The following is a 27721-nucleotide window of genomic DNA, read 5'->3' on the forward strand; positions in this document are numbered from 1 at the left end:
AGGCAATATGCCCCAGCAATGTGACATATCACAGATCAAAGAGCAGAAAAACCACTCTACCACTCTACATCTCTCTCTCTCTCTGTCTGAGGCATTTGATGATTGTTTTGGGGGTTGTGCGTGACTATGAACAGGCACAGGGCAATGGGGGGAAGGGTCCGGGACATAATATAGTGTGACTGTCATTACATCATCACATTGCAACCAGAGTAGACAGGAGACAAATCTTTGGACAGTGAACACATTGAACACATTGAAAAGTAATGTGACATGATGTCATCACTAGGACAAACATGACATTATAATGTTAGCCTAATACACGGCAATGTGTGTGCGTCACGCTCCCAAGCTGCAATTTTGGTAAGATCCTGCGTGTAATTCTGAACAGATTTCAGTCATTCAGTGTTCTGTGAAATCTGAAATGTGTGATCTGAAATGTTAAGTGTCAGGTCACCACAGTCGCATTGTGAAACTTGATACTACAGTAAATACTAACCTCATGGAACTGAAAAGTAATGGCATGAAGGACTGTCACAATTATTAGATACCGGCAATCGTCTAATCGCAAGAATTTGAGATAATCCTGATTCTTTTTTGCATAATCGTCATAATCATTTCCATGTTGAAACATTTTCATATATTTTCAAAAATAGTGAAAATAGCAGAGCTACAAGCTCAAAATTGTTCATGGTCACGATGTGACGCGGTTTGAGCTTGTAGATTGGCTATTTCCACTATGGGGTTTTTTTAAGTATAAAGTTATTAAACTATCTAAGTTGTTTGTCATATCTGCCCTGTGCGCCTTTTGTGTACGAAGACCTAAAAGCCAAACAAATGTAATTTATATTCATAATGTTCCAATGTTCCAACAACAAAAACGCAATTAAATCGTTAATCGCAATTATGTGAAGGTCAAGGACAATAAATCGTTTAGTAAAATGTCATAGTCGTGACAGCCCTGACATGTCTGATGTCTGCTACTGTCCCATAGCCTGAAGGGATGGGTCGCTGTGATTGGTTCAGAAACATACAGTGTGCATGTGTGCTGCTCAGTATGAGATGGAGATAAACTCCGTAGGTATACTGTATCCAAATTAAATCACCCAAAACATGTCATCAAATCCAGCATGGTCATTCGGCAACTGTACATGTCAGTGATTTCAAGACGGTGCTATATTAGAATAATAATAATTAGGCCAATCACAATTTGCGTCCTCACTTTTCTGCCCTCACTTTTATCTTCAATAATTATGTACTTTGCTCAGCCAATCAAATCATCGCTATGGGGTGATCAGCCAATCACAAGCCTATGCTGTGTTTACACAAACCCAGAAAGCTGGGCACAGGAGGGGCTAGCGCCCCTCAAAAATCACGACTAAAGAAAGGGCTGTAATATACAGTAGATACACATTATCCTATTGCTTTGTGGTGCTGTAGAAGCATGAGCCGAAAGCCATCGATTATACAAGGAAGATAGAAGAGCCAACAACAATGCCATGGGGGTTAACACTGTGAAGCTATCTCAGGTCATTAGTGCTGCTCCCAGACCAGTCAACTGTGGTTATCACAACTGATTTACATGCAAATTAGCTTCCTGTTGTTAATTCCTCAAGGATGGAACACAGTGGATATGAACGTATTGTGAGTGCCTGCACAAGCACGCGTGTGCGTGCTTGTGTTCGATCTTGCATGCCATATCTCACAGCATAGGCCTTTGGAGCCCATTCAGCACCAATTAAAGGGAGCTGGGCCTAATTGGAAGCACAGGCCGACAATTAATTTGCCCAGCGTCCCATGGACTTGGCCACACTGCTTCATTTCAATGCCCTTTGCCCATCCCCCATATCCATGAAAATCTGGTGCTGAGAGTGCAGCTTTCTGTGCCCGCCACAGATTTGAGGGAAAGTCAGCATAATTAGAGACAGCTCTGTGGCAAGATTAATCACTTCAATGCAAATGGGGAGAGCAGCCAATAAAACATAGTTAATCCAATACCACAATATAGGACATCAAGCTCATCAGGCCCAATTATTTTCAGTCCCTCCTTTACAAACATTTATATATTACACTTACAGACAGAGATGCCTGGCTTACTGATACTAGACAACAATGTGTTAATTTATCATTCATGGATGACTTAGTTTCTGGATATGTGACCTAATATTACAATAAATATAACAGATCATACAGATTGTTTTGTAAGAGTCCTTCCAGACAGCACTGTAGTACACTGGGCACTACAACTCGCCTATACGTTTAGTTTTTGAAGGACCGGTACGAAACTGAATTGAGTAAAATGTGTCAAATGCTGCGGCCTTCTTCGTCCTTTGTTCAAGGTTGACTGCAGGTGTGGTGGTCTCAAAAACAAAGGGAAGCTGGCAGAAAGACTGCATAAAATATTAAGGAATACTCATTAGACATAGACTAAGACAATAGTATTTATTTTATATGCTCATAAGGTGCTCTGTGCTCAAAGTGAGGGGTGCATACATTTAGAAAATGTTCGTCAGGGCTATATGAGGTATTTTGTGAAAGAACGTGCAACTGCAGTTCATTTAGCTTTAAAGCAAATAATCATTGCAAATACTGTTTCTCCAACTTACATCTGGATTACATTTTGCAGTACATTTGGGGAAAATATTTGATCATTTTGGGTGCTCAATTTCAGACCCATTTTTCCAATGAACTTCCCATCATCCTGCCAGTTTAAACTTCCTATGTTAATATAAAAGCACCGCTAGTTTATTTGAGCAAAATCCCTTTAACGTAAAGGAACATACCAGTGGTCTGACATGTTTTTACTCCATTGAATATGACTCACAGCATTATTGCCAAGTTGTGCTGACAATTTTTCTTGAAATATATTTCTAAAATCTATGTCTAATGTTTTCTAAGGGGAGCAATGTGACAAGAAATTAGTTCATACAGCATTTCAGTTGTTCTACTAAAACTGCAACTCTGTCTCTGTGAATCCCTCTTTGCAGAAGTTATTGTAATATTGAAAGCCCTGCTTTAATATTATTTTAGGCCTATATAAGCAGTGTTATGAAGCATATGGCATTCTTTCACATGTTGCGATGCATTGCGAGCTTGGAGAACCATTGTCAGCAGTTCTTATCAATGATGGAAAATGGTGGAGAAAACCTCTTAACTCCACTTGAGCTGGATTCGGGTAAAGTGGTGATAATATAATGACGCGTATGACAATAATGACAAATCTGACAATATACTACATCACAATACTAACTTTGATGAGGCAGTATTGCTTTGTTTTTAAAAATATATGGTTTTCTTCATTTTCTGAAAAATGTATATATTGTTTTTTCATTTTCCTGAAAAATTTACATTTTTGGATTTACCGGTAGGTGGGTTCTGCCCGACAGCAGAGATTTGTAGCATGCTCCCATAGTCGATCTTTGATCATTCTACAGACTATGCTAAGAATTCTCAGCCCTTTGGTCAAAGCGGAGCTCATTACACGCCCAAACCCCTACCACCACCACTGCCTTGCTGCTGCACCACAGCCACCCCTCACCAGAAAACATGCTCTAATATGTTTTATTAAAGAGGTCTTTGAAGAGCTCCGCCACTATCTGCTCCATCTGCTCCCCACTGACTTAGCCAGCGCCTCTCTAATTTGGATCGGTCTGCAGCCTTACACTTTTACGGCGGAACCGTTAACTATTTAGATGCAGCCCACTCTGAGGACTGAGGAGAACTGTGCAGCACTGCTGGATCACTGGCTGTTGTTTACTGTAGCTGATTCCACATGAGGCAGAGAGGAAGAAAGTGCTAAATTCAATAAGATGTTCTGCTGCCTGGCCGGTAACTACTTAAAAACTAATTTTGAATAAAAGAGTGTTGGAACTTGTGGCTAAGCGTGATTCTATTCTACATCCGAGCATAGACATGGTAACGCCCAGCCTGCTTCTGATTGGCCTGATTGACCCTCCGAGGTGGATAGCTATATGCTGGATGCTTGTGAATGTGAATGGGTCAGTGTGAAATAGCGCTTTGAAGGTTCTGAAAGACTAGAAAAGCACTATATAAATATTATAGTCTATTTACTTGTGAACCTGAATGGGTATATGAAAGATTGTTTTGTCAGAGTAGATGGATGTTTGTGTAGCATTAAAATATAAAGTATAGTACACATGTAAGAGATAGGAAATATTGATTAAATACACTGTGTGTGTGTGTGTGTGTGTGCGTGTGTGTGTGTGTGTGTGTGCACGTGATGTACAACCCCATGCAGTAAATTCCAGGGATTATATTACTCTTGCGTCATGGCACTCACTTTCTCATGCCTCTTCGACAGGTGTGTACCATCAAGAGACCTGCAAACCTGCTTCCCTCCCCGCATCATACTGTACCTCCAGAAACACGAGAGAATGAGGAGCTCACTGGTACTACTAAACAAGGAAACTCTCTTGTCTCTTTCTCACTCTCCCACAAGTTGTGTAACCTCCCTTTATTTCAAAGTCTTTCTCGCTCTCCTCTGCCCTCTCCGCTGTTGTTGTGCCTCCCCCCTCCCAGCAGACAGAGAATATGAGATGAGCTAATGCAATCCACAGCCTCACCAAAGGGAAGCTGGGAATTCTACTGTGCGGATCTGATCGATTGGTGCCTGAGGCAAGTTTCTCCTCCTTTAGCCCTCTCGGTCGCTGGAGTGTCTTTCTTTTCTCTCATGGTCTCTCACTCTCTCTCACACACACACACTGTAGACTAGAGTCAAACCAAGATGGACGGAGCCTCTGCTCACTGTGGAGGCAATTAGAAAACCTGTGATTCTTTGCAAAGTGTCTTACTCTCTCACTTCTAAAAGCTCATCTCTCTCTCTGCAGCAACACTGTGTACCATTGAGATAAGCACACTACCAAGTTACAACTCTAGGCAACTTGCTGCTATGCTGTGTCAAATCATTTACGGAATTATGGTGGTTCTGATGAAATCAAGGTCATTCTGCAGTCATTCGTATCAGTAGTCGGATCAGTAATGTGGATTACAGCAAGCAGCTCCATATTGATCTGTGTATGTCTTGGGGTCTAAACTTGATTTTTCACAGTCATGTACCATGACTTGATGTAATGCAACTCTATATTCTGTTCTAGCCCAGTCTACTGTATGTATGTCTATAAAGCTCTAATCTGATTGTAAATAATATGCATAGCAGGCAGACTGATAGCTATCATGCAAATGTGTAATATAATGACGGAGGCAGTCCAAATGCACGAGCAGATTTCATGAGGTGAAACCACAGCCACTGTTACAATGACTGTGAGTAAACCAGTGGTCTTTCACCACCTAATCAATAACACAACGCTGCATCTCTGCGGTACTATGGAGTCATAGGGTTAGGGTACATGTCTGAGAGGCACCCATCGATCCAACTAAACTAAACCTAGGGAACCAAAGATATACCTTGTTACGGAAGACGCTGAGGAGCCTCAGGACAGGCAAGGGACGGACTGGGTCAACATTTCATGGTGCCCTTAGCCCAACACCATGGCCCTATGCATTTCTAACCTACAGTATGTACCCCCAAAGCAAACAAAGCAAACATTACAATTCCGTCAGATAGAAAAATAAAGAAAGATGAGATGAGGAGTAGGATAGAGAAAGAGACAGACAGACAGACAAAGAGATACTGTGCATGGCCAGAGAGAGGGAAGAAATAAGAAAGGCATGCAGGCAGGCAAATAAACAGAAATAAAAAAGGACTCTGCTTCAGTAAGATGTGCTCCAGTAGCTTAAAATTGGCTTCATATGGAAATGTGCCTCTGTCACTTTCACCGCTGATTTATTGACAGTGGAAGAGGAAGAGGAGCCAGCCACCTGCCCTCCATCCCACAGAACTCACGGAGAAGGACAGTGAGGCAATTTAGATCTGTGTCACTTAGGTCCCCTGAGGCAGGGAGACAGGATAGCGTGTCTACTTCCTCAAACGATTAAACAACTTCACAGTGTGAGGTCATCCAGACCGATGCTCACTATAGAACTTAATGATCCAGCTTTGATTGCATGCAACAACCATATTATGAAAGATGCAGCAGCATAATTCCCACGATAAAGATGCTCACGCCTTACAGTATAAATCTAGCAAAGAAACAACAAAACAAAAAACTGATGAAACTTTAAATGCAACAGAGCTCAAACATCTTACGTCCCACCTCCGGCTGAGCTATGGCGATATGGAATTAATTGGGGATGCGATAAGGCCATCGGAGCACGGTAGGGCACTCCCTATCGGCAGGCCCATTAATCTGTGATTAGGGGACTTTAGAGGGATTTATGGCAGAGATAAGAGCAAGGGGTGTGTCCCTTGGGTAGCCAGGCGGAAACTGGAGTCATGCTTGCTCGGGACAGCACTAGCCAATAAAAATAATATTCTACATGCATTAGAAATGGTTCCCTGCTTTGATAATATCAATGAATTATCTTTTATTTAAGCTGAAAGTCATTTAGAGTTTTCAAGAGCATTCTGCCACAAACAGGCAGAAGGTTAAAACAAATTCAAACAAATAGAAAATACGGTCTTCAAAATAAGGGATCAAACAGGGTAAAAATAATCAATAATGATATCTGCAGCCAGATGTTACAGTATATACTTTATTATCCCCTGGGGGAAATTTGGCCTACAGCCAGATGTGACTGCCTGTAGATTTCTTTTTGATTGATTCACATTGAATATGACGAATAATCACATGAAAGATGAAGAGATGAAAAACTAAACGCTGGGATAATCAGCGGTATGAAGTATTGCAACAGAGAGTGCAAGAGAGGAAAGGGCAGGTAGTGTAATCCGGCTGATCGGATGACATTTGCAGGAAAGTGAAACTGAATCTCGCAGCATTTCAACGTCAGAATCCCACCATGGAATGCACTGCATGCAGGATGACTCTGCCAGTTGCATCAGATCAGGCCTGTTTTTAATGTTACACAAGGCTATCACTTACACTCCTAAGAGGCAGGATTAGAGCCCTGAGTGTGAGTGTGTACGGGGAGACTGAGGAAGGAGGAGGTGGACGCGGGGGGTGATTGATATCTTTATGGGTCTCTTTCTTTCCTCATCTCTTTGTCTCCGTTTACCAAACAGAGTGGGGTCCAGTTACTACGCTGATACCGAAGCAGCACTTGAGAAGAGATATCGGTTGCCAAGTAATATTGCCTGTGTCTAAATCTGTGCTTTATTTTTTTTTAATAAAGGAAACATTAAAGGCTTTACCTAAGGGGTAGTACTGTACCTACTACAGTATGCAACTCTGTAACCGAACACTGCAAATAAACAATGGAAGAAGTGAGGTTTATTTGATTCAAGTGTAGTAATTGTTGTGATGGAAACTAGGTCTAGGTGCTTATGAAGATTACAATGCATCCTTTGATATTGGAGTGAAACATGTCTATTTCATGCCCATAGACACCGCTAATGACGCTCCACTACAGATATATTTTTTATTAATATTCTTATTACTATCCCAAATGAAAGAAACCATGACGTATTGTGAACCGAAACGTCCATGTTGTTTTCATGGCGCCACATTTAGACGTTTGTCTCAGCACATTAACCACATACTATACTGTTGCGAACATTCGCCAGCAGATCTCCAAGCTCTCAACATGTGATCCATTATTATTATCAAATGATTAGCATTTTCATGTGACCCTTTATTTTTTATTCTTCATTATACAATTCCCTGATGACTAATCTGCTGATAAGTAAGCGACCCTCGCTGCCTTGCTAAAGGGCAAAGGGTGCCAGTGTCTGCTCCAGGGCTGTGGCATAGTCACAATCACTCATCAGGAGAGGACCCAGCGGAGGCCATGAGGCCCGGAGCACCGGACCCAGCTACTGGATCTGTCAGCTGGGAAACCCATCCACGGATCTCCCCTGGCGACGGAGGGCAGGGCGGGAGTGAGACAGCCCAGCGGAGTGCTCCTTTGGGATAGTGGAGCCCATCCTGTTCTGGGGCCCCCATCTGGAGCTAAGACAATAGCAGCAGTATTTCTCTCTGTGCTCCAGGCTTATTCTATGCAGGCTTTATCCATATGGAAGACACTGGGAATGATAAAATGCATGGCAACGCTCATGAAGCACCTCCTAAGTCACCTCCGATTCCATAGATGAGTGATACTTATTCAGCAGGCTGAATTACTCAGGAATACAGCAAATAAAGTGTAAACACATTTTAAATTACGTGAATCAAGACAGGTTGTTCAAGAAGAACAAAAGGAGCCGATAATAAATAAACAGATAAATACTTAACACTACACAACTGGATTTTTAACAGAAGCTTGGGAGATGCACTATCATGTCAACTTGCGCCTTGCACACAAGTAGGCCTACTTGTTCGCAAGCAGAGCGCACCATGAAGTGCGCTCACCAATGCTGGTACAACTGCTGCTCTGAGTCCTAAAGCTCTCTGCTGTCTGGGTACGACTGCTACTCTGAATGACTGAATCCTAGAGCTCTCTGCTGTCTGGGTACGACTGCTGCTCTGAATCCTAGAGCTCTCTGCTGTCTGGGTACGACTGCTGCTCTGAGTCCTAGAGCTCTCTGCTGTCTGGGTATGACTGCTGCTCTGAATCCTAGAGCTCTCTGCTGTCTGGGTACGACACACACACACACACACACACACACACACACACACACAAAATACTGAACAAGAACATGTTTATACGTATTATTCACTGAGACGAGGAGGAAATCGTTGGTAGGACAGAGGCTTGTTCCAGAAAGCAGTCTGTCAAAATGGCTGAGGAACATAAGCAGATGGGCTCAACAGAGAAAGTGGGATGCAGAGGTCTGTTTGCATATATCTGTCTATGTATGTTCATGACATGTATTAATCTATTTCTCTGTCTGTCTGTCTGTCAACAGCGTGCCTGCCTGTGCCTGTCAATCATCAACAGTCTACATGCATAATCCACATTTATGATCACCAAGTATATTGACCATATGGCCCCACAAGAATAGAGTCCCTTTCTTTCCTTAGAGAACTGGGAATTGGGCATTCCAGCGTTCATTCGGCCAGTAGTGAAGAGCCTTGGAACCGAGCTTTAATTAATTTGACGTCCAGGTGGAGGGCTACCCTCCATAAGAAAGATACTGTATGTACTGTAGTGCAGTCTTGCTTTGGAAGCAGGGCAGTGTTACTGTTACAAGAGAGAAGCATGAGAGCGTGCACAAGTGGGCAATTACTTCTTGTTTTTGTTTTCCAGCATTGCCAATTTTTAATGAGGTCTGACCAGTGTGATCCCGGAGATACATCAAAGCAGCTTGCAGCAGCAGGAGAGTAGAAGTAAGGGGTAATTGAATATGCTGGTACATTTATTTCCCAACCGGGGACAGCTTTAGTCTCAGTGGTGAATTCTGCTTCCGCAAATGGCTGCTTGAAGAATGCTCAGAGGATTCATAAAGCTTTATTTCAACACTACAAATTGTGTAGCACTTTGAAAAACAAATATATTGCTTAAGGCATGAATTAGAAAAGTCAAGTGAATTGGACATATTCAGATTTTATCCTGCACTCTAAATTATGCATCATGTTGCAGAGGAGGGGTGTTAGCAGCTTCAGCTTCATTGAAAATACAATTTATTTGAGTTAAGACTCCAGCGTCTGTAGTAGTTGGTTGCAGACGGTATTTATTTTACTATGACTGGCCAAGACGGAGTTGCTATAGGTGCAGGGGAAAAGAGGAGGGAGGAGGGACTAGGGTGGATGGTGTGTGAGGGGTACATGATCAGCATGCTCAGCTGGCAAAGAGCTACCACAGAGAATATGGCATTTGGGCTCGGTGCCAAGAAAATGAACTGCTCTGAAAGAGCTGGCAAAGTGAATCAGGACGTCCGTGGCCAAAGAAATCCTAATGCCTTTTAAATGTTATTTAGTAGATTGCAGAGGCTGATAGGGGCCTACTGTTCGCAGTGTTATGTTACCGTTTCTGTCTACTGAGCGGATGACCTTAACAGCTTATAGGCTCTTCTAAATGTTCGGCCAAACACATTCTGAAACAAATCTCAGACAGCTGGGTGTTGAAAGGGAATTTCAGTTACAGCATTCGGTCAAGGATACAATAGTAATGTTCGAGGGAAGAACCATTTATATTGGTGCCAAGAGGTTGAAAGGGTAAGTGTTTGGCATAGCACACGTCAGTGCGTGTAGTATGCATGCAGACATGTGTATGTGCATGTACAGTATGTATGGGGAACATTGAAAACTGTAACTGTGTTTGTGAGGTATTTTTCTAAGCTGGTTCCCTGAGGCATGCTGTAGGTTAAGACTTAGTGGAGCCAGTTCCTCCTGTGGCAAAACCCAAATAGACACGATCCACAGAAGCCTGCTGAGTGGGGCATGGATTGAGTCCAGCCAAATGGAACGCAATTCTCCCCAAACTCTTTAAAACCTGGTCTGGAAAAAAGGGACATAAGGCATGCCATGCGATGCACAGTAAATATTTGGTCAAAATTAATGAAGGGGCAAAGTCTGCCAAAAGGCCCTTTCTAGACGTCCACAGGAGTGAGTGTGTGCCCAGTCTGGCATTAAAAAGAAATTTCCTGCTCCAGACGACTTCACATAACTCAAGTCTATGCTCCAGCACCCACTTAGCATGTCCTGTCTTCTTAAGCACACATGCTAACTGTCCAGGTCCAGTGTGTCCAGCCAAGTGCTCAAATCTTTGCAGGCTTTAACTGAAAAGGAATTCATCATAATTGTTTCCCTGTTCCTTGCATCCCACCTGTCAGCTCTGTCTCCCTTTGAAACGCTGTGAGACATCTACTGTAAACACATTCACACAAGCCCACGTTTCCCCTAGACTAGAGCCAGACACGCAAAGGGTGGTAGAGCGAAGTCTGTGTAAGTTCAGAGCAACAAAAAATATATCAGAAATTGTAATTAATACCAACATGTGACGCAACACGTTTTAATGCTGTAATCCGAAATGTTTGTGTCCTCACCAGGATTGTGTCAAACGATGCAAACATACCACTGAGCCAAATTTGGCCACGGTACTGTAGATATTGGCCTTTTGGGTCAACCAAAAGGTGTTCTACACGACACCAGGGTCTACATTTCTCAATGGAAGAGCAGGGAGACCACATCCAACCACTGCAGCCGCAGGAGCTAGTTACAGTATACTACTACTAGTTACTCTAGTAATTCTACCATACAGTTAAAATGTTTTATTCATATAAATATATTCTGTATTATGACTTTAAAACAGTTTTAGATATGGCAAATCCTTTTGGGGATACTTTCACTAATAATCCAGAGATTTATCTTATTCACAACTCGGGTAAAACACATAGACACTAGTCATCATAAACGAATATGATTAAACCTCTCATTAATACATCATAAAAATATCTCAATAATACGAGTAAAATCAGTTCTGCAGCACTAACACAGGCTATAGTCTTCTAGAATATTATTATATCATGGTGTGCGACCACTGCCATCAGACTTGCTAAATACAGCCAATGAATCTCTACCAGAGAGGTCATCCATATTTGCAACAGCAAAATCGGATGAAGGACACATGAGCTCAGCCCAATCAACATCAAAGAATGAAGCAAATGCTTTGAAATAACTTGAGCAATGGCTATTCAGGATCCGAGAGGACAGAGGAATGTCTGGCATGGCCAAATGCACTTCAACATGTCCCAAGGGTGCCCATCATTATCATTAGGGCTAAGGATGGAGGTTGAGGGAGAGGTGAACGGCAAGCTCTGATTAGTGTATGTAATGAGCTGGGATGAACACAGTCAAGAAAAGATTTAAATCATACAAGTTAGGTAGAACAGCAGTGATGGTTTCTCAAGCCAAGGATATGTTGCAGGCTGCAGCACTGGTGCACTTTCCCTAGTTTTGAAATATAAAAGCTTCTGAGTATTACCTAAAACCCCAAAACCTTTTGGCCCTGTTACCTCCCGACCTAGCTGACACACCACCCCACATGGAAATCAAAATTGTATAAGCTATATAGAGACATACAGTTCCTATTTATCCACAAATATGAACCTGAATATGGCATATACTGTATATGCAGTATAGGCTATATTCTGCATATACTATTCTGCATATATGATAATACCTTTAAAATAAAACCATAGCACCAACATGTCGCACACCCCCTAGAAGGCACCCGCGCACCACAAGGGGTGCACACACCACAGTTTGGGAACCACTGACCTAAAGCAAGGCACAACAGGAAATCCATTTTGCTCATAAGTCTCAAAGAAAGGAACTGTAAACCCAAACTGCATTTGAGAATGAAAAGAGAGAGAGAGAGAGAGAGAGCGACAGACAGAGAGAGAGAGAGAGAGAGAGAGAGAGGTCCCAGCAGAGTAGTGTATAGTACAACAGGAGAGTACACGCTAACAGAGAAGAGTGGTACAGTTGAAAAGCTCTTTGAAAAGGTGGAAATCCTAGCACATTGCTCTGGTGCCTGCTCCTCTCAAGATTGAGATGGTGACAAATGTAGACACTGCTTGTTCTACATTCAAAACTTACATAATATGACAACTGTTGCCATGTTGCCATATGGATGCTAGGTTTTTTAAGAAATGCCACCTGTTTTCAAAATGGCAGGCAAGGATTAACAGACACTGGCATGAAAATTCTTTCACGGAGTGAATAGTGTGTTTACAGTTACCCAGTATTTTGAAGTCTCCTCACCATGGTTACGGCTCTGTAGCAGGAGCTACCCCCAATATCAGGCCAGCAGTGGTGAATTTCAAGGTCACCTTCTGGTTAATTATGTTTTCCAGCTCTTGTGCATAAAAAAGCACACTCCTCCTGCTTTGTATCAGTCTCTGTATGTGTCAGAACAAGGCCAGAGGAACCATACTTTGATAAAGTCGCTGATGAAATTAAAATACAAAATAGACACTTTTGAGAAATAATTCTCGAGACAATCCAAGGGTTGTTGATGTCGACTAGCATGTATGTAGAAGAGGGGGGGACCAAGGCTATTAATCAACTAATTAGCAGCCTCTCTTTTTACTGCTAATTTAATCTATTCTTCACAATCTCTTTAATAGTATTTTCTCCTGTCAATTATAACCAAAGGAAGGTTTAGCATTTCAAAAGTGTATCTAGGCCTTGCAGTGAGGGGGGCAATAGAATGGTCACCAGGGCCTGAACTCTGGGAGGGAGGGAGTTACAGGGAGAGAGGGAGAGATAGAGAGAGAGAGAGAGAGAGAGAGAGAGAGAGAGAGAGAGAGAGAGAGAGAGGGAGAGAGAGAACTGGGGGGAAGAAAGACTGTCCTTAATGCCAGTATCCCCCATTGGGCAAAATGAAAGAGGAGAGAGGGAGGGAGGTCTGAGCCTTTTTTAAATGTACAAGGCAAAGCACCTCATCATGGTAGCCTACTATAGCTTCTCCATACAACAGCAAAAGCTGCACCCAAGGCAGGCCTTGTGGGGGCCTCTGAGTGTGCAGAATTTGGATACGTGGATGAGGATGTTGGCTGGACCGAGAGAGCAAACCAACCCCAGAGCGCCATAGTAAGACCTCTGACCGTCATCTTTCATTTACTCAGCACTTTTGAAATGAACCTCACCTCCCTTCCCAGATGTCCACTTTAAAAAATAAAAATACGCAAAAAATAGAAGGAACAAACCAACGTCCTTGCCTCACAGTCTCTAACATCGTAATTCTAATCAGCACATTCTAACCCATGAGAGACGAGGGAATATACTGCATGCAATGTGAGCACAGACACCCACATCAAGAGTATTCCCTTGGCTGGTGTCGCATGCATGTTTGACTGCTCCGTCCTCCTCTTCGTCCTCCCTCCTCGTCCTTCCCCCTCCAGCCCCTTCCACACCCTGGGGCAGCCTTTGTGTGTACCCCCCCCCCCCTCACACACGCACGCACACACAGTCACACACACACACACACACACACACACACACACACACACACACACACACACACACACACACACACACACACACACACACACACACACACACACACACCCACATCCTCAGTCCTTCATGTGGATTTTCTCCCCTCCTCCATGCCTTACAATCGCCCTGTTGAGGAGACACAATGCGTCCTCCCCATGGCCGTCCCGTCCCCCATAGGCTCTTTCTGCATGTCGCCTTGCTTTATCTATGAAAGGCTTTGCAGTGACCGACCCCAAAAAAGGCAAGTTTCAAAATCTGGGCCAAAACCAGTGTGTGTGTGTGTGTGTGTGTGTGTGTGTGTGTGTGTGTGTGTGTGTGTGTGTGTGTGTGTGTGTGTGTGCGTGCGTGCGTGTGTGCGGGTTAAGACAAGGGGTGAAGACAAGGGTGGGAAGAAGGCAGGCCTTATTCATCCCTCCTTTTTCTCATGATCATGGTGTAGTGACGTTAGCCTACTCAAATGAGCAGTGAACCCACATGAAGAGAATACTCACATATGGGATATTTTATCATTATGTGATTATCTTGTGTATTTTATTTTTGCATCTGCCGCAGAATGTCTTGTTTTGTATTTGTCATCTGATCACATGGATGGTTGCCATCTTCAAACATGCCAGAGTTGATGTCAGACCTTTCTTCTAACATATCTATGCCATTTATTCACATGAACCCTAGGCAGGGCATCTCATAATGCAAACATTCAATGAATACAGGAAAACATTCTGCCAAAATAGAAGATCCAAGCTCTTAGGGTTAGGGTTACATATTACGACTAAGATTTGGTGCGGAGGAGAAAAAGGGGCCAAGTAGATAGCCTGGGTTCCAGCCTGAATCACTGCGTTCTGTGATTCTGAATTGTCACTCGCTACTCAGTCTGGACTCGCATTTCGCCAACTGATACGTAGCCACAGTACACGTAGTACACAGTGTACTTGATATGTATTGTGTACTGCCTGAACTGTAGCATACTTTATAATTAGGCTACGAGAGACATCTCGGTGACAGCAAGGTCAGCCTTGCTGCAGTAGGCACGTTATTATGTCTGATATCTTGTTGTCACGTCATTATGATCCAGCACTATATATGTTCCTGTTTGTGTAATAAACTTTGTGAACCTTTAGCGTGTTACTGTCTCGTGTCGCGTTATTGTTCTCCCAGGCCCACCGTCGCCATACAGAAGGAATACTTCAACCGGATTATCACACACCACCCAGCCTGCACACACCACCTGTCTGTCAAACCAGACGAGGGTCCAGTACTTAGAGTTTACAACACCAAGTAGACCCCTGAAAGAACTATAGCCTACAGTTTAATTAGGCGGTTATCCCAAAGACTAATTCTCTCTGTATCAGCTGTCAAAACAACATGCGTTATCCATGAGAACTAAAACATGGGTCCCATACTGTATTTGTAGGATCACAGTGACATACGGTATGCCTACTGTCCTCTATTATCAGATCAAGATTATACAGTTACTTTCAAGTTATGCCTTGAACCAGTGTCCTCTTGCTATTCTTGATCCAGAGGCTTAACTGTGTCTGGACACATACATTTGTTGCAGCTCAGACAGACAGACAAACTGGCACACCAAGTTGATCCTGAATAAGTTCATTATAGTTGCATTTAAAGTGTTAACCAGTGACCGCTGACCTATGACCCCCTCCTCAATTTTCACTTCCCAAACTGAAGCCTGGGAAGAGGTACTGTACCACTGCATTCTGGGAAGAGGTTCCATTGCAATTCTTGAGGATTTAACCACTTTTGAAGTGAAAATAGATGATCTACAAGCTTACCAGCTTGTGAGGTTGCAGAGCTGCTATTTTCACTATTTTGTATTGAAGAAAGTAAGGATATTGAAAATGTATTTTATTTTTTACTTTTGTCTTTAGAGTTTTATCAAATGATCTACATTCTACAGACTATCTAGTCTCCTGTCAGGCATGCTTATCATTCTTGCTGCAGCCATGGCAAATTGCAAACTATTGACATCAAATGGATCTGCTAATTAAACCAATTAAGGAGCTCTTTTAGACCCATTAAAGGAAGAGCAGTTGGGAGGGAAAGCGGTCAGTGGATCATTAAGAGTCATCGCCTAATTTATCTCCCCTCAAACAAACGTCTTTGAAATGTTTATCTAGTCAGTCACTAACGGCATGAGCGAGTCAGCCACATTTGGCCGTAGCCCTCGAGAAAATGGAGAGGACGTCGGCTGCCCTCCCTGCATTCCTCTGTGGGTTTCACTGAGCCAAAGTAGATCTAATCCCGGATCTCGGGGTGCAAACTCATGCTTGATTGGGATTAAGATAAGATTAAAGGGCATTAGTGGAAGTTAATATAGACATATAGCTCTGCGGGCACCTTGTGCAGGTGTCACTTATCACACCTCAGAGAAAGGGCAGAAACCTCACTATCTCAATATTTATTTATTTATTGTTGGTAAATGATTGCCCTACTTTTTATTGTATGACAGTGTTGGAATCCAAGGGTTGTTGATGAAAATAGCAGCTCTACGCTGAGAGCATATGTAGATATGCTATTTTTGAACAATTTTGAATGTTTTTCCTGTAATGATGCACAGTCACACCACGTTGAACTTGGTTATGGCTATGGGTTTTATAAACATTCAACCAATTAAAAGTATTAATAAGAGCTTGTCACTAAATAATTACATTAGATCCATTGGAACACATTATTGTTTTTTCAATTCCAGAAAGATGATGGTTTAACTTTGGAACAGGTTTCCACCCGACAGCAATGATACACTTCTTTGCTAATTCAATAACCTCACAAAAAAGCAGTTCGTGCGAAAGGGAACCAAAGAACACTCTAACTCATGACTCATATATTTTTCTGAATTGGGGACTCATGTGATATTTCTATTATTTCTATTTATTTATTTGTTTGTTCTATCTCTCTCTGATGAAGAGGGTGGTTGTGCAAGTATAGCAGTGAAGGGAAGAGGGGTTCAGCAATACAGAATATGTATATGAATATGGCCAGGGACATATGAAAGTGAGAAGCCAAGACAAGCAGGAGACAGGCCTCACCTGTGGTCTCTGGCCATTAATTGGCTGTGGAGTCGTATGTGTCCTGTCATATCATCATGATGTAGGAGGTGTAAGGGCAACACAATTTATCTGCACTTAAGAGACAATTTGTCAAGACTTCAACTGCTATGGGCTGCAGGGGCTGTGTCTGATTTACAGAGCACCACTCCCACTGCCATTCTCTTTACCAACACGATGACTGACACACACACACACACACACACACACACACACACACACACACACACACACACACACACACACACACTTATGCTCAGACATATTAATGCTGAGGATTTTATGGCTGCACTCATGCGAATATCCCATAATAAACAAATCCAAAGTAGGAAGATCAAAGTGATATCTTTAAGGTAAGGTCTGACTAGCACTTGGAGGAGAGATACCAGTGACAGATAACAACCATTTAGGCTGTAGCAGGAGAATAGATCACCTGATAACAGGGCAAGACCTGATGGATGGAGGCATCCATTTACAACCTTCAGACAGTCCAAGGTGGCAATAAGCAAGTCCCCACAAGTCAGACGAGGGCAAAGATCACCTCTCTCTCTCTCTCTCTCCGTTTGTGCTGAGGTCATAACTACGCACTTCTGTGTTCTGCTTCAGGCAGTATATTTGAATACGTTTGTATACTTTTTTCTTAACAAATAATTGATGGTGTCTATTGTGATGTCACACTTCTAACTGTACTTCTAATGCCCTGTAACTATGCTGTCTCTGGTCCCTGAATTTACCTTATAGGAACCCTACATACTCCATTGACTGGGATCCCCCAGGGGTCTATACTTGGTCCCCTCCTTTTTTCATTGTGATGTCAGAACAGCATTGTGATGTCAGAACAGGCCAGCTCCATATATGGAGATCTAGGGGGGATCTGGATTTGGGCCCTGTCCGGAGCCTGGGCAGAGGCTTTTGTGCTGGTTCTGGACAACTGGCAATCCAATGAACGGACTTGACGCCGGGCACTGCACTCCCTATGGTGGTGTGGAACGTGTTTCAGATTTGAAGTCGGTGGGGAAATGATGTGGATTACAGACGTACGTACACACATACGTAGTAGAGCATTTATATCAGGGTATAATGCTGGTGTACTTAAAAATAAAGCAAAAAAGAAATGTGGAACGTAAAACCATTCCACGGACAGCTAGTGTCCTACTCCAAGTTCAGCGATTTGAGCATATACTGCTGACCAGTACAGAAGGTCACGCCTCTCCCCAACAAACACAGACATCCCGTGTGCCAAGCGTAATTGAAAACCCTGGTGTCTGAGAGAGTTCATAAAGGACGGGAGAGGCAGTACAGCCCAGGCGCAGAGTGTCAGGGCCCGGCAGGGAAGAGCACGCCAAGGCAGCTGCCATCTATAGTTCCTCACTCTCACCTCTGACCCGGCTTCCTGCAGTCGCTCATTTAGATGCAACACTGTTTCCACAGACAGTGGCTTCAATAGGTAGGCCGTATCATCTCTACAGTATCTGTCACTCTAGCTCTGACCATATGCCTGTCTCACCCTTGCCCCTCAAACCCCACAGTATGTGCCTACCACATGCGCATGCGCGGCACACACACAGCCAACATCAACTTTTTTTCCCGATAGAATCTTTTTAAGAGAAATAATGACTCCAACAGTCAACAAGCACCACTGCAGGTCTCTCCCTTCAGTTTAGTATTTGTTCTGGTGAAGGTCTAACAGATCTAAAGCTCAATAAAGTGAAGGCTGCAAAATTAGATGTTTTTTAATCTGAAGAACGTTTTACATTGGAGCTACAATAGTATACCATATACACTTTTGAGGTATCCTTTGTTTATAATGCTCGTCTTCAACTAACATTTTACTCAAGGGGTGTTGAAAGACTACTTTTAGGCACATTAAAGGAAACAGACACAGTATTTAGTGCAACTAAGCCATTACGCTCCTTCATGTTTAAACTTGTAAAAACAATTACCCTGACTGTGACTTATAGATAATTACATAGGTGAGCTAAGGCTATAATGTTATGCAGTAAAGTAAAGAGGTTGGAAGTCAGCAGCTCAGTTCCTCTCAAACAGGCCAGCAATAGTTAGCTACAAAAGAAATAAAGGAAAGCTAAAGACATCTGCCATACCTTGATAACTTTTCTTCTGCCATTGACTATCATATAGGCTACTGTGTGTATATATATGTGTGTGTGTGTGTGTGTGTGTGTGTGTGTGTGTGTGTGTGTGTGTGTGTGTGTGTGTGTGTGTGTGTGTGTGTCTTTTGTCTACTCTAGGCTGTCCCACTAGCTTCGATCCTGGATGCATAGCGCTTAATGTGTCATGGTGGGATGACAGGCATTTGCTTTCTCATAACACAAGAGCAAGTGACCTGGAAAACCCCAGCCAGCATGATCCAGGACGTCTATAAAGACATCCGTGTGATGGGTGAAAGAAAAAGTATGTGTGACAGAGTAAGGAGCAATACATAGGGCATGAGCAGAGAATGAGAAATTTAAGCCAAGCGTCCAAGTTGTATAAATGGAACAACAAGTAAGACAAGTTCAGCAGCCATACATAGAACAAGTTAACTAGTACAGTACTGAAGCTGTAGCAACCTCGGTCATATGTCAGCTGATGACCTGGAGATAGCAAACGGTTATTATAAAAAAAAATGAATGAAAAAATGTTGCACTCAGCAATAATGGTCATCCCTGGCCAGAACCCTGATAAACATAGAGACTAAGTCTCAGAGGGACTAGCACTGTCTCTATGACTGATGATAGCTGGGCTTTCCATTATCCCACATGGCTTCAGCACTGTGTGTGTGACTTTCTGTGTGCTCAGTTTATATGTGCTATGTGGTATTGTAAAATATATATTTTTTGAAGTAGGCCTATATACATTTGAATATAATTCCCCTTGTAGCCTACAGGAAAATACAATGAAATAAAGGAAATTGTAATTCAATGGCCTACAGCCAGGACATTTTATGATACATTTTTGCTCAGAATTTTTTTAACAATTCAATGGGTCAATTAGTATGCAAAATTATAATATACCAGACCCATCATAGTTTAAAATAATAATTTCCTTACCTGAGCACACATGGATAATTCCTACTAGAAATGCAATTCCAATAGAAGTTGGAGACATTATTCAATGTCTCTTGCAGGAGGAAGTTTTCTTTCTCTGTATAATCCAATTTATTCGTAAAATAATTTAAGCATCCGCTCCTTCATAATCGTGATTGACCAAGACAATGTTTAATAATCCAGAGATAAAAATATATATACTGATGGCTTTGCCTGGTTGAAAAAGCAGTAGGCTATAGTCCAACAACTGTGTCCCCAACAGCTTGCTTTAGTGTTTAAATAACCAACGGGGAAATAGAATAGCCTAATAATAATAGTATGAAAAACGAAGAAAAGAAATAAAAAATAATTTAATTAAACTACTTCAAACCACTAACAAACTATAAGTTCCAAATAGTTTCAGTAGTTAACCTTAACAGATTGACAGTAGGCTAGCCTTCTGACCAAAGCCACTCTAAATGTTTCACCAAAAACAAAACAAAAAAACCCTGATCTTATGCTTTCATTGAATTCATCCCGTTTCTGCGTGCGCTCACTTGGCCGAGCGCGTCATTTCATTCAAATCATCTCCTTTGTGCGAAAACCAAAGACAAAAAAATCACTGGAACTAAAAGTTGAAGTTCTGACTAGTTTCCAGTCGGGAAAATAAAGTGAACGTTCGCTGTATTCCAAGCCAAGGATATCCTTGCAGTCACATTATTTCAGTCCAGGTTTGAATCTGTCAGTGAGATCGGAAACTTTCAAAGTTAGGATTCTCGGCTCCGCTACAACAGTCCTGTGTGCTGGTTGCTTACTCCTTCTTCATCCACAACAGAGAACCATTCCAACTTTTCCGTCACTCTCGTAATTAAATTCTGTTGCAAATCCAATTGATCCGTATTTGGGTCGTAGACCCCGAACCTCAGGCAGGGGAATAGGAATTCACATTCACAGCATTTCATTCAGGAGAGCGGAGTGCCTCGTCAATAGTATGTGCCATTCTACCCCCTCCATAGACTGAACAATGTTTCCCAGAGAAGAAATTTAACCCCTTCCCGCCTGGATCCCAGTCAGAGCGCAGCTAACCATGCACAGGCTACTTTGGTCGACTACTGGCTTTAAAGCCTTTAACAAAAGCTAGGAGCCGTGAAAAGCAACCGGACAGCTACTTTTTAAACTAAATAAATAAAGCATAGGTCAAATACAAAATAAAGAATTATAAGCCTATGCGCTCAGGCTCTCATTATACAAGTGTAACTGTAACATATGACTGACGGGCTGAGCTCGGCTACATAAAATACACATTTGTTTACGTCATATTTCTATCATAATGTGTAAGTATTATTTTATAAGCTTAAATATACTCCTAAATGAAGGTGGCATCCCAATAAGGCTAGGCCTAATTACAATCCAAAAAGTAATCCAGTGATCATGCTAAAATGTTTAGGCTGTGTTAGGCTATTATTTGATGACATAATTGAAACTTTATTGCCAAGTTTCACAATCACAGCAAACACGAAAAATAATTAGGCTACTGAATCTAATTCTGAACATCCTTTTTTGTAGAGCCAAAAAAATCATTGCCTAATTTGCCTTCATAAGAAATTAAGAATCATAACCAATGCAAACTGTAGCAAGCCACATGGCCTATCCAATCCATTTAAATATGTAGGCTACCCGACTCCACGCAGTAGCCTATTCAAAAATAATGAAAAGAAAAAAACACATTCCAAAAGACCTGGAAACCCTGCTCAATTCTGACAAAGCTCCACTGACACACTGTGTAGATTCCATACAGCGCTGGTCTCCAAGTGGGGAGATTTCTTACCCAAGAGCGCCCTCCAGTGAGCCTTATGATATCACATCTGGGCTATTTTAATCAGAAAGCAGCAGACAAAGAAAGAATGTGATGCCAATATTTGCAGTATAGGCCTGCCTGCCTATGTCAGAAAAGGGTATGTTGTGTTAGAAAATAGGCTACTGGATCATATTTGTATTACCTCGACAATAATACGGTACCTCAAAAGAAGATGGGTTAGTCACTGTCACTGATCAAATTGAGTAAAGCAAGCCTAACCACCAATACTCTTATTCATCCGAACCACATGATGTGCATACTGGTAATATACGTTCCAGTTTTTCATCCACATGATGTGCATACCGGTAATTTACGTTCGAGTTTTTACATCCCAGTCCATTCCTACTCCTTCACCAGTGCCTTATTTTCCAGAATTCCTTTACCGTCCTAGATCTGCAACTGGCTGCAGCTCAGAGGAATGCTTTCACTTAAATGGTAAAATTGCTGGAGCCAGCAGGAGAGAACTGTAACATTAAAGCAATTATCAGCAATGTCCCACTTAGACCCACAGCATGGGGTCTGGGGAGAATGGCTACTGCCACTGCAGAGGCAGAACATTTGAACAGACATCTTTATGAATACTATTACTACTACTACTATTATTAGGCCTACTACTAGGCTACTATACTACTACTACTACTATTACTACTACTACTACTAGTAGGTAGTTAATTGATTTTATTTTTAAGGGGCGCTAGCCCCTTCTATAAACAGCCTTTGTCCCCACACGTCTCAAGATTTGCCATTGACCACGGTAAGAGAATTACGGTCAAATGTCCACTAAATTTTGTCCCCGCCCGTCTCAAGTTTTGCCATTGACGATGAACAGAGAAATGTCAGAATTCTGCTAAATATGACGGAAATTAAACGCCATTGACATTGAAGAGAAAATGTACATCATATGTAAACGAGCAAATCAGCCAACCAATCACAGGCAACAGGCATTCTGATTGGCCAATGGCCAGTATAAGGTGATGCATGATGATGTATGATGATGAGAGCTGATAATTACGCTAAATATGACGTAAATTAAACATCAAAACATTAAACGCCATTGACATTGAAGGTGAATCGGCTAACCAATCACATGTTGGTGGAGCGCATGGCCAATAAGGGACCACTTTATGTACCTTATGTAGCAATGTCAAATGTCGGCTAACATAAATTGATGTACGATGACAAGAGCGCCCCTCATTTCACACGGGTGTGATTTTTTTAAAGGACCACTTTATCCATGTTTAACCCAACTAATAGTGCCAGCATTACTGAGGACCAATTATATGAAGACAGGTTGAAAATGGATGAAGTGGTCTTTTAAGATGTGTTATCATCAGTATGCCCCCAAAATTGTATGTTAAAATAATGCATGATAAACTCTTTGATTCACCTTATTTAAACATCCAACAAGCTTTTGTGACAGCATTTATACTTGCCCTCTTCTCCCCTGCCTGCAGAAAAGAGATTCATGCAGTTACAATAGCTGAGTTCTCTAAGCAAGAACATTCTCTCTGCTCCCATGCGACCTTGATCACAGTCACAGAGACAGCAAAAGTGATACAGTGTCTTGACTGTGGTGGCAGAGGTGCTGAGGAGACAGACAGCTGAGAGCTTTAAACACAACAGTGAAATCATCTTTTCCAGAAACAAACTTAAGAATATGAAAAGATGGCATAGTTCTACATCTTTGACTGCAAGTATGCAACCCAGTACATGGCCCAAGTCAACATTTGAATTTGTTATATCCACCATTATGAAAACAGCTCTGTGACGCTGTTATTTAAAGAGCCGTCATTCCCTTCACAGTTCACAGAGATTATATAACAGCACTTATTGGACTTACTGAGGAAGATCTGGTCACATTTGTGTGCCTTGTTGTGGGAATGCCTTGGAGTGTGATGATGGCTTTGGTGAAACCCCAAAACATCAGTCAGCAGCCGCTTACACCAGTAAGACTGGGAGTTCTGAAGCTTGGTGTGGCGATGGGCTCCATCAAGACCCTTATGGCCTTTGGGCACACCCAGCATGATCAACATGGCAAGCAGCACGACCAGCAGAGACACAGGCGGCATGGTGGCTTGGTAACATGAAGCCTGGCTTGACTAACAGTCAAACAATAGGCTTGATCCAGCTATAATAAAAGACGATTCAACAGGCCTTGATATCTTCCCAAGCCTCAAGAAAAATCCATAATTAAGTGCTGGCTAAAATACAAAGTGCTCCCTGAGTACAAGTTGCTTCTCAAATCCGTTTTGGTTATACATTGTAATATGTGCGCAGTTTCTGGTCCTTATTCCTTTTTCGCCCTTCAAAACACAGGTATTCCTTGATCCATTCAAAGGTTCTCAAAAAAAGTAGCACAAATCTGTAAAGACTATGCCGTACTTCCCAGAACGTTTCGTTGATGATATACCAGCCTTGAGTTCTGCCTATCCATAACACCCCTGCAGACTTAGCAGATATTCTAAATCCAGTGACAATGTTTCCCCCAGAGCACCATGGGATCTTAATGAGGGGAACTCCATGCACAATGAACACAGTCAAGTTCACTCCCTCTCTCTATCTCACCAATCTGCCACTCAATGGACAGAACCTCTCTCATCTCCCCGGCCTATTATGTCTAATAAATCTCCTTTATATATTCAAAAGGAGTTTGGACATTGCATCTTTTCTTATGAATCATGTGCCTGCCTGTGAAGCGGGGCGGCGAATTTCGGCAGACTACATGCTGTGAGTCTCTTTCAGATGTGGTGGACCCCTCACAAAACCCAGGCTGCTCAGCATAGAGGTGAGGGGTAACACACAGGCGGGGTAAGGTGAAGGAAGCCCACATTCCCATTCCCCCCTGACAAATACTATTTAATGGATTTCATTCCCAGCTCACCAGCACACAAAACAGAATGGCATAAAACAAAACCTTTCTCCCTCAAAATAGATACTCCCCGTTGAGAGAGACAAACATGGAACTCTATGCCAAAGACAGAAAAAAGAAGACCAATCCTTCCTCAGAGACAGTGTTGCACCCTGGGATTTGGCACTCTGCATGAGAAGTTTTGTGGTGCCATAAAATAAACAAGCTTGGAGATAAACGACTGGCAGAGTTGCAGATGGAGTGACCTTGAGCAGTGTTGGTGGCATGGGAATGCGTGAGCTCGTTTCAGGCACTGAAGTTGATTACGGCACTTCACTTCATACCGCACATTCATACATATGCCTGCATACATTTTTTATTCTGCTTCGGTCAAAAAATAGGGATTTGAATTATGTGTCAGTTTATGATGATGTTTTCAAATAATAAACAATAAATAATATGTGTGTTTTTCCCTGCAGCTGTGATGTGAACCATCTTACAGTTAATACAGGCAGTCCATCACAAACCAGAGGCAGTATGCTGACTGAGTGAAGGAATCACGATCACCATGTCCTCTACAAGGGAAGGACAAAACTCTAAACACTTCCACATATTTCTAGACAGGCTGGAATGTGCACATAATGTGTTAGGAAATTGGATGGGACACTGTCTCACTGACAGCATCAATCTACATTGCCTCATAGCAAGACCTTCTTCTGATATCAACCTCTGTGGATGACCATAGCATAGGCAAATAGCGTGATCAGATGCCCACCTTTGCGTGCGACAATCCCTCATTTCCAAGACTTTTCAGTAGGGGTGCACGATTATGAAACTATGACCAGATATCCGATCTCTGATTATTTGCAGGGTCATATCTGCCCATACCGATTCTGACCGATTCCGATATTATACAGAGGACCACAATGGAAACAAGCCTTGGCCCTAGGGGCTTGGCCCAAAGCCTGTTAATAAAGTATTCAATCAATCAATAAATATAACTACTGAATGAGATTAGTACACAATTTAATTATATTGAGACCGTTCAGATACCGATATGGCATTTTTATGGCCGATATGGCAGATTCCGATTATGCTACCGATTAATCATCGGCTACTTTTCAGGCGTCAGTGTTCAAATGAATTAATACTTAGTGCCCTAATAAAGAAAAAAAGACGATCCGGGCACAAAATTATAGGCAATATTAGGCCTATGGTCGAATATAAAATCAACGCAATTAAATAGCAACTTAAGAAATAATTTGCTAACCCCTCCCACACAAGCGATACTTCTGTCCCTCAAATGAACAGTTTGGATCTGGTCATGACCGGATCCAAATTCTTCATTTGAGGCAAAGTATACATGACAATAGTCCAAACTGATTGGACTATACACGAAAACCAATTAGGCTTACATGTCTTCTATCATCTATAACCATACCAGAGATCTGCCCATTTTGTCTTTTTGTTGTGTGTGGGTTTATACTTTTCCTTATGTCACTTTCCAACCCAGCACCTCAACCAAGTGATGTGATGATCAGTTTTGGTATCAAGTTCAGGAGTCTCAGAGAAATTGAGAAGCGTCTTGAGAGAGTTGCGTGACAGTTGCTAAACATCATGGAATTGAGAAGGAGTCTAGAGGAAAGGAGTGCTAGACAGGAAGTTAAGATGAGGGAAAAGAAGAGACATTTCGGGTTCCCTCCGGTGTGTAGTGTTGCTCAGAGGGAGATGACCTGCACTTCTCAGGAAGTTACAAATCATAACGGTGTCAGTGTATACCCTTCCAGCCGTACTGGGAGACTACAAATCATTTCTGATTGGACATTGAGGGAGGGGTGAAGCTCAAGGTAATATCATACTGATGAGGCTTAGACATCCGCCATGTTAGTTTCCAATGCAAGTCAGCATAAATGTCCCATTGGTGGAAAAATATCACAATTTATGTATTAAGATTGAATTTGCACACCGTTGCTTTGTACCGGGTTCTCACAGCAGCACAAAGGCTATACATGCATAGAATAACTATTGAATGTGTCCTATAATACAGGGGATTTCAAACTTCATGACACCAGTAAGACGCGTTAACGCGGGAAGCGAAAGCAGCTGTTGTGGCAGTCTGACACACACACAGTCACACACACACACACACACACACACACACACACAGACCTTTTTTCATTTTTATTTTGCGTGCATGTTTATTTTGTGCGTGTGATACAGCTGCGCCCTCTGGTGGCGGGCGGGTGGTGTAACAGCCGCAGCGGGACAGACACACAGACAGACAGACAGACAGACAGACATGATCTGCAGGGTCTCATAGTTAGTGCTCAGTGCGTTCGCAATCAGTGTGTTCGCAATGACTCGTGATCCACCAAATTGACTTTCATTACACCACAGACCACCATATCTATGATTCTTTCCAAGAGGGACATTGATTTGAAAATATGTTTTGGCATCATCATCAGGGATGATAGAAAATCAGGGTTCATAATATCATAGTAAAACTAGAGTTCTCAACAGGCCTGGAAATTGGGCCTCATCAAACCCTGTACATTCAAGACACTGCCCCGCTTAGATCTCCATATATGGAGCTGACCTGTTCTGACATTCCATATATTGATCTGACCTCATCACACCCTGTACACTCAAGACACACTCCATATATGCCCAGTGCACGCAACCTCAGGCGTCTTACTGGTTATGTAGTGATTTGAAGTGAATTGAATTATATTGATATTAAACCTCCCCTCATTCGGCAGGATAACAGAACTGTTAACTTTCTGTGCCGCTAGCTGTTAGCATAAATGTAGTTAACCTGTGCCACCATCAGTGTTCACTTTAAGAGAAGGAGTTCCCACCACCCACCAGCCCCATACACACACTCAGTACACACTACACACACTTTGCTATCATTAGCATTAGCGCACACTGTTAGAAACGTTTACGTGGTACAAAGTCACAAATGACATCCGAACTTTGTATGGCTGAAGAATGAAGATCCACCAAGGACA

The 27721-nt window shown here is 42.3% G+C and overlaps 1 protein-coding gene across 1 annotated transcript in view; it reads right to left on the reverse strand.

The window, feature by feature from the left end:
- Positions 1–21003, reverse strand: part of robo1 (roundabout, axon guidance receptor, homolog 1) — a 162913-nt gene extending 141910 nt beyond the window's left edge. Inside the window, exon 1 of the mRNA XM_080771956.1 lies at positions 20029–21003. Within this exon, the coding sequence (XP_080628082.1) occupies positions 20029–20086 (58 nt within the window). The 5' untranslated portion in view covers positions 20087–21003. The remainder of the gene's footprint in view (positions 1–20028) is intronic.
- Positions 21004–27721: the final 6718 nt, after the last annotated feature.

This window comes from Protomyctophum bolini (assembly GCF_963924005.1).
Source record: "Protomyctophum bolini genome assembly, chromosome: 9".
Taxonomy (NCBI): domain Eukaryota; kingdom Metazoa; phylum Chordata; class Actinopteri; order Myctophiformes; family Myctophidae; genus Protomyctophum; species Protomyctophum bolini.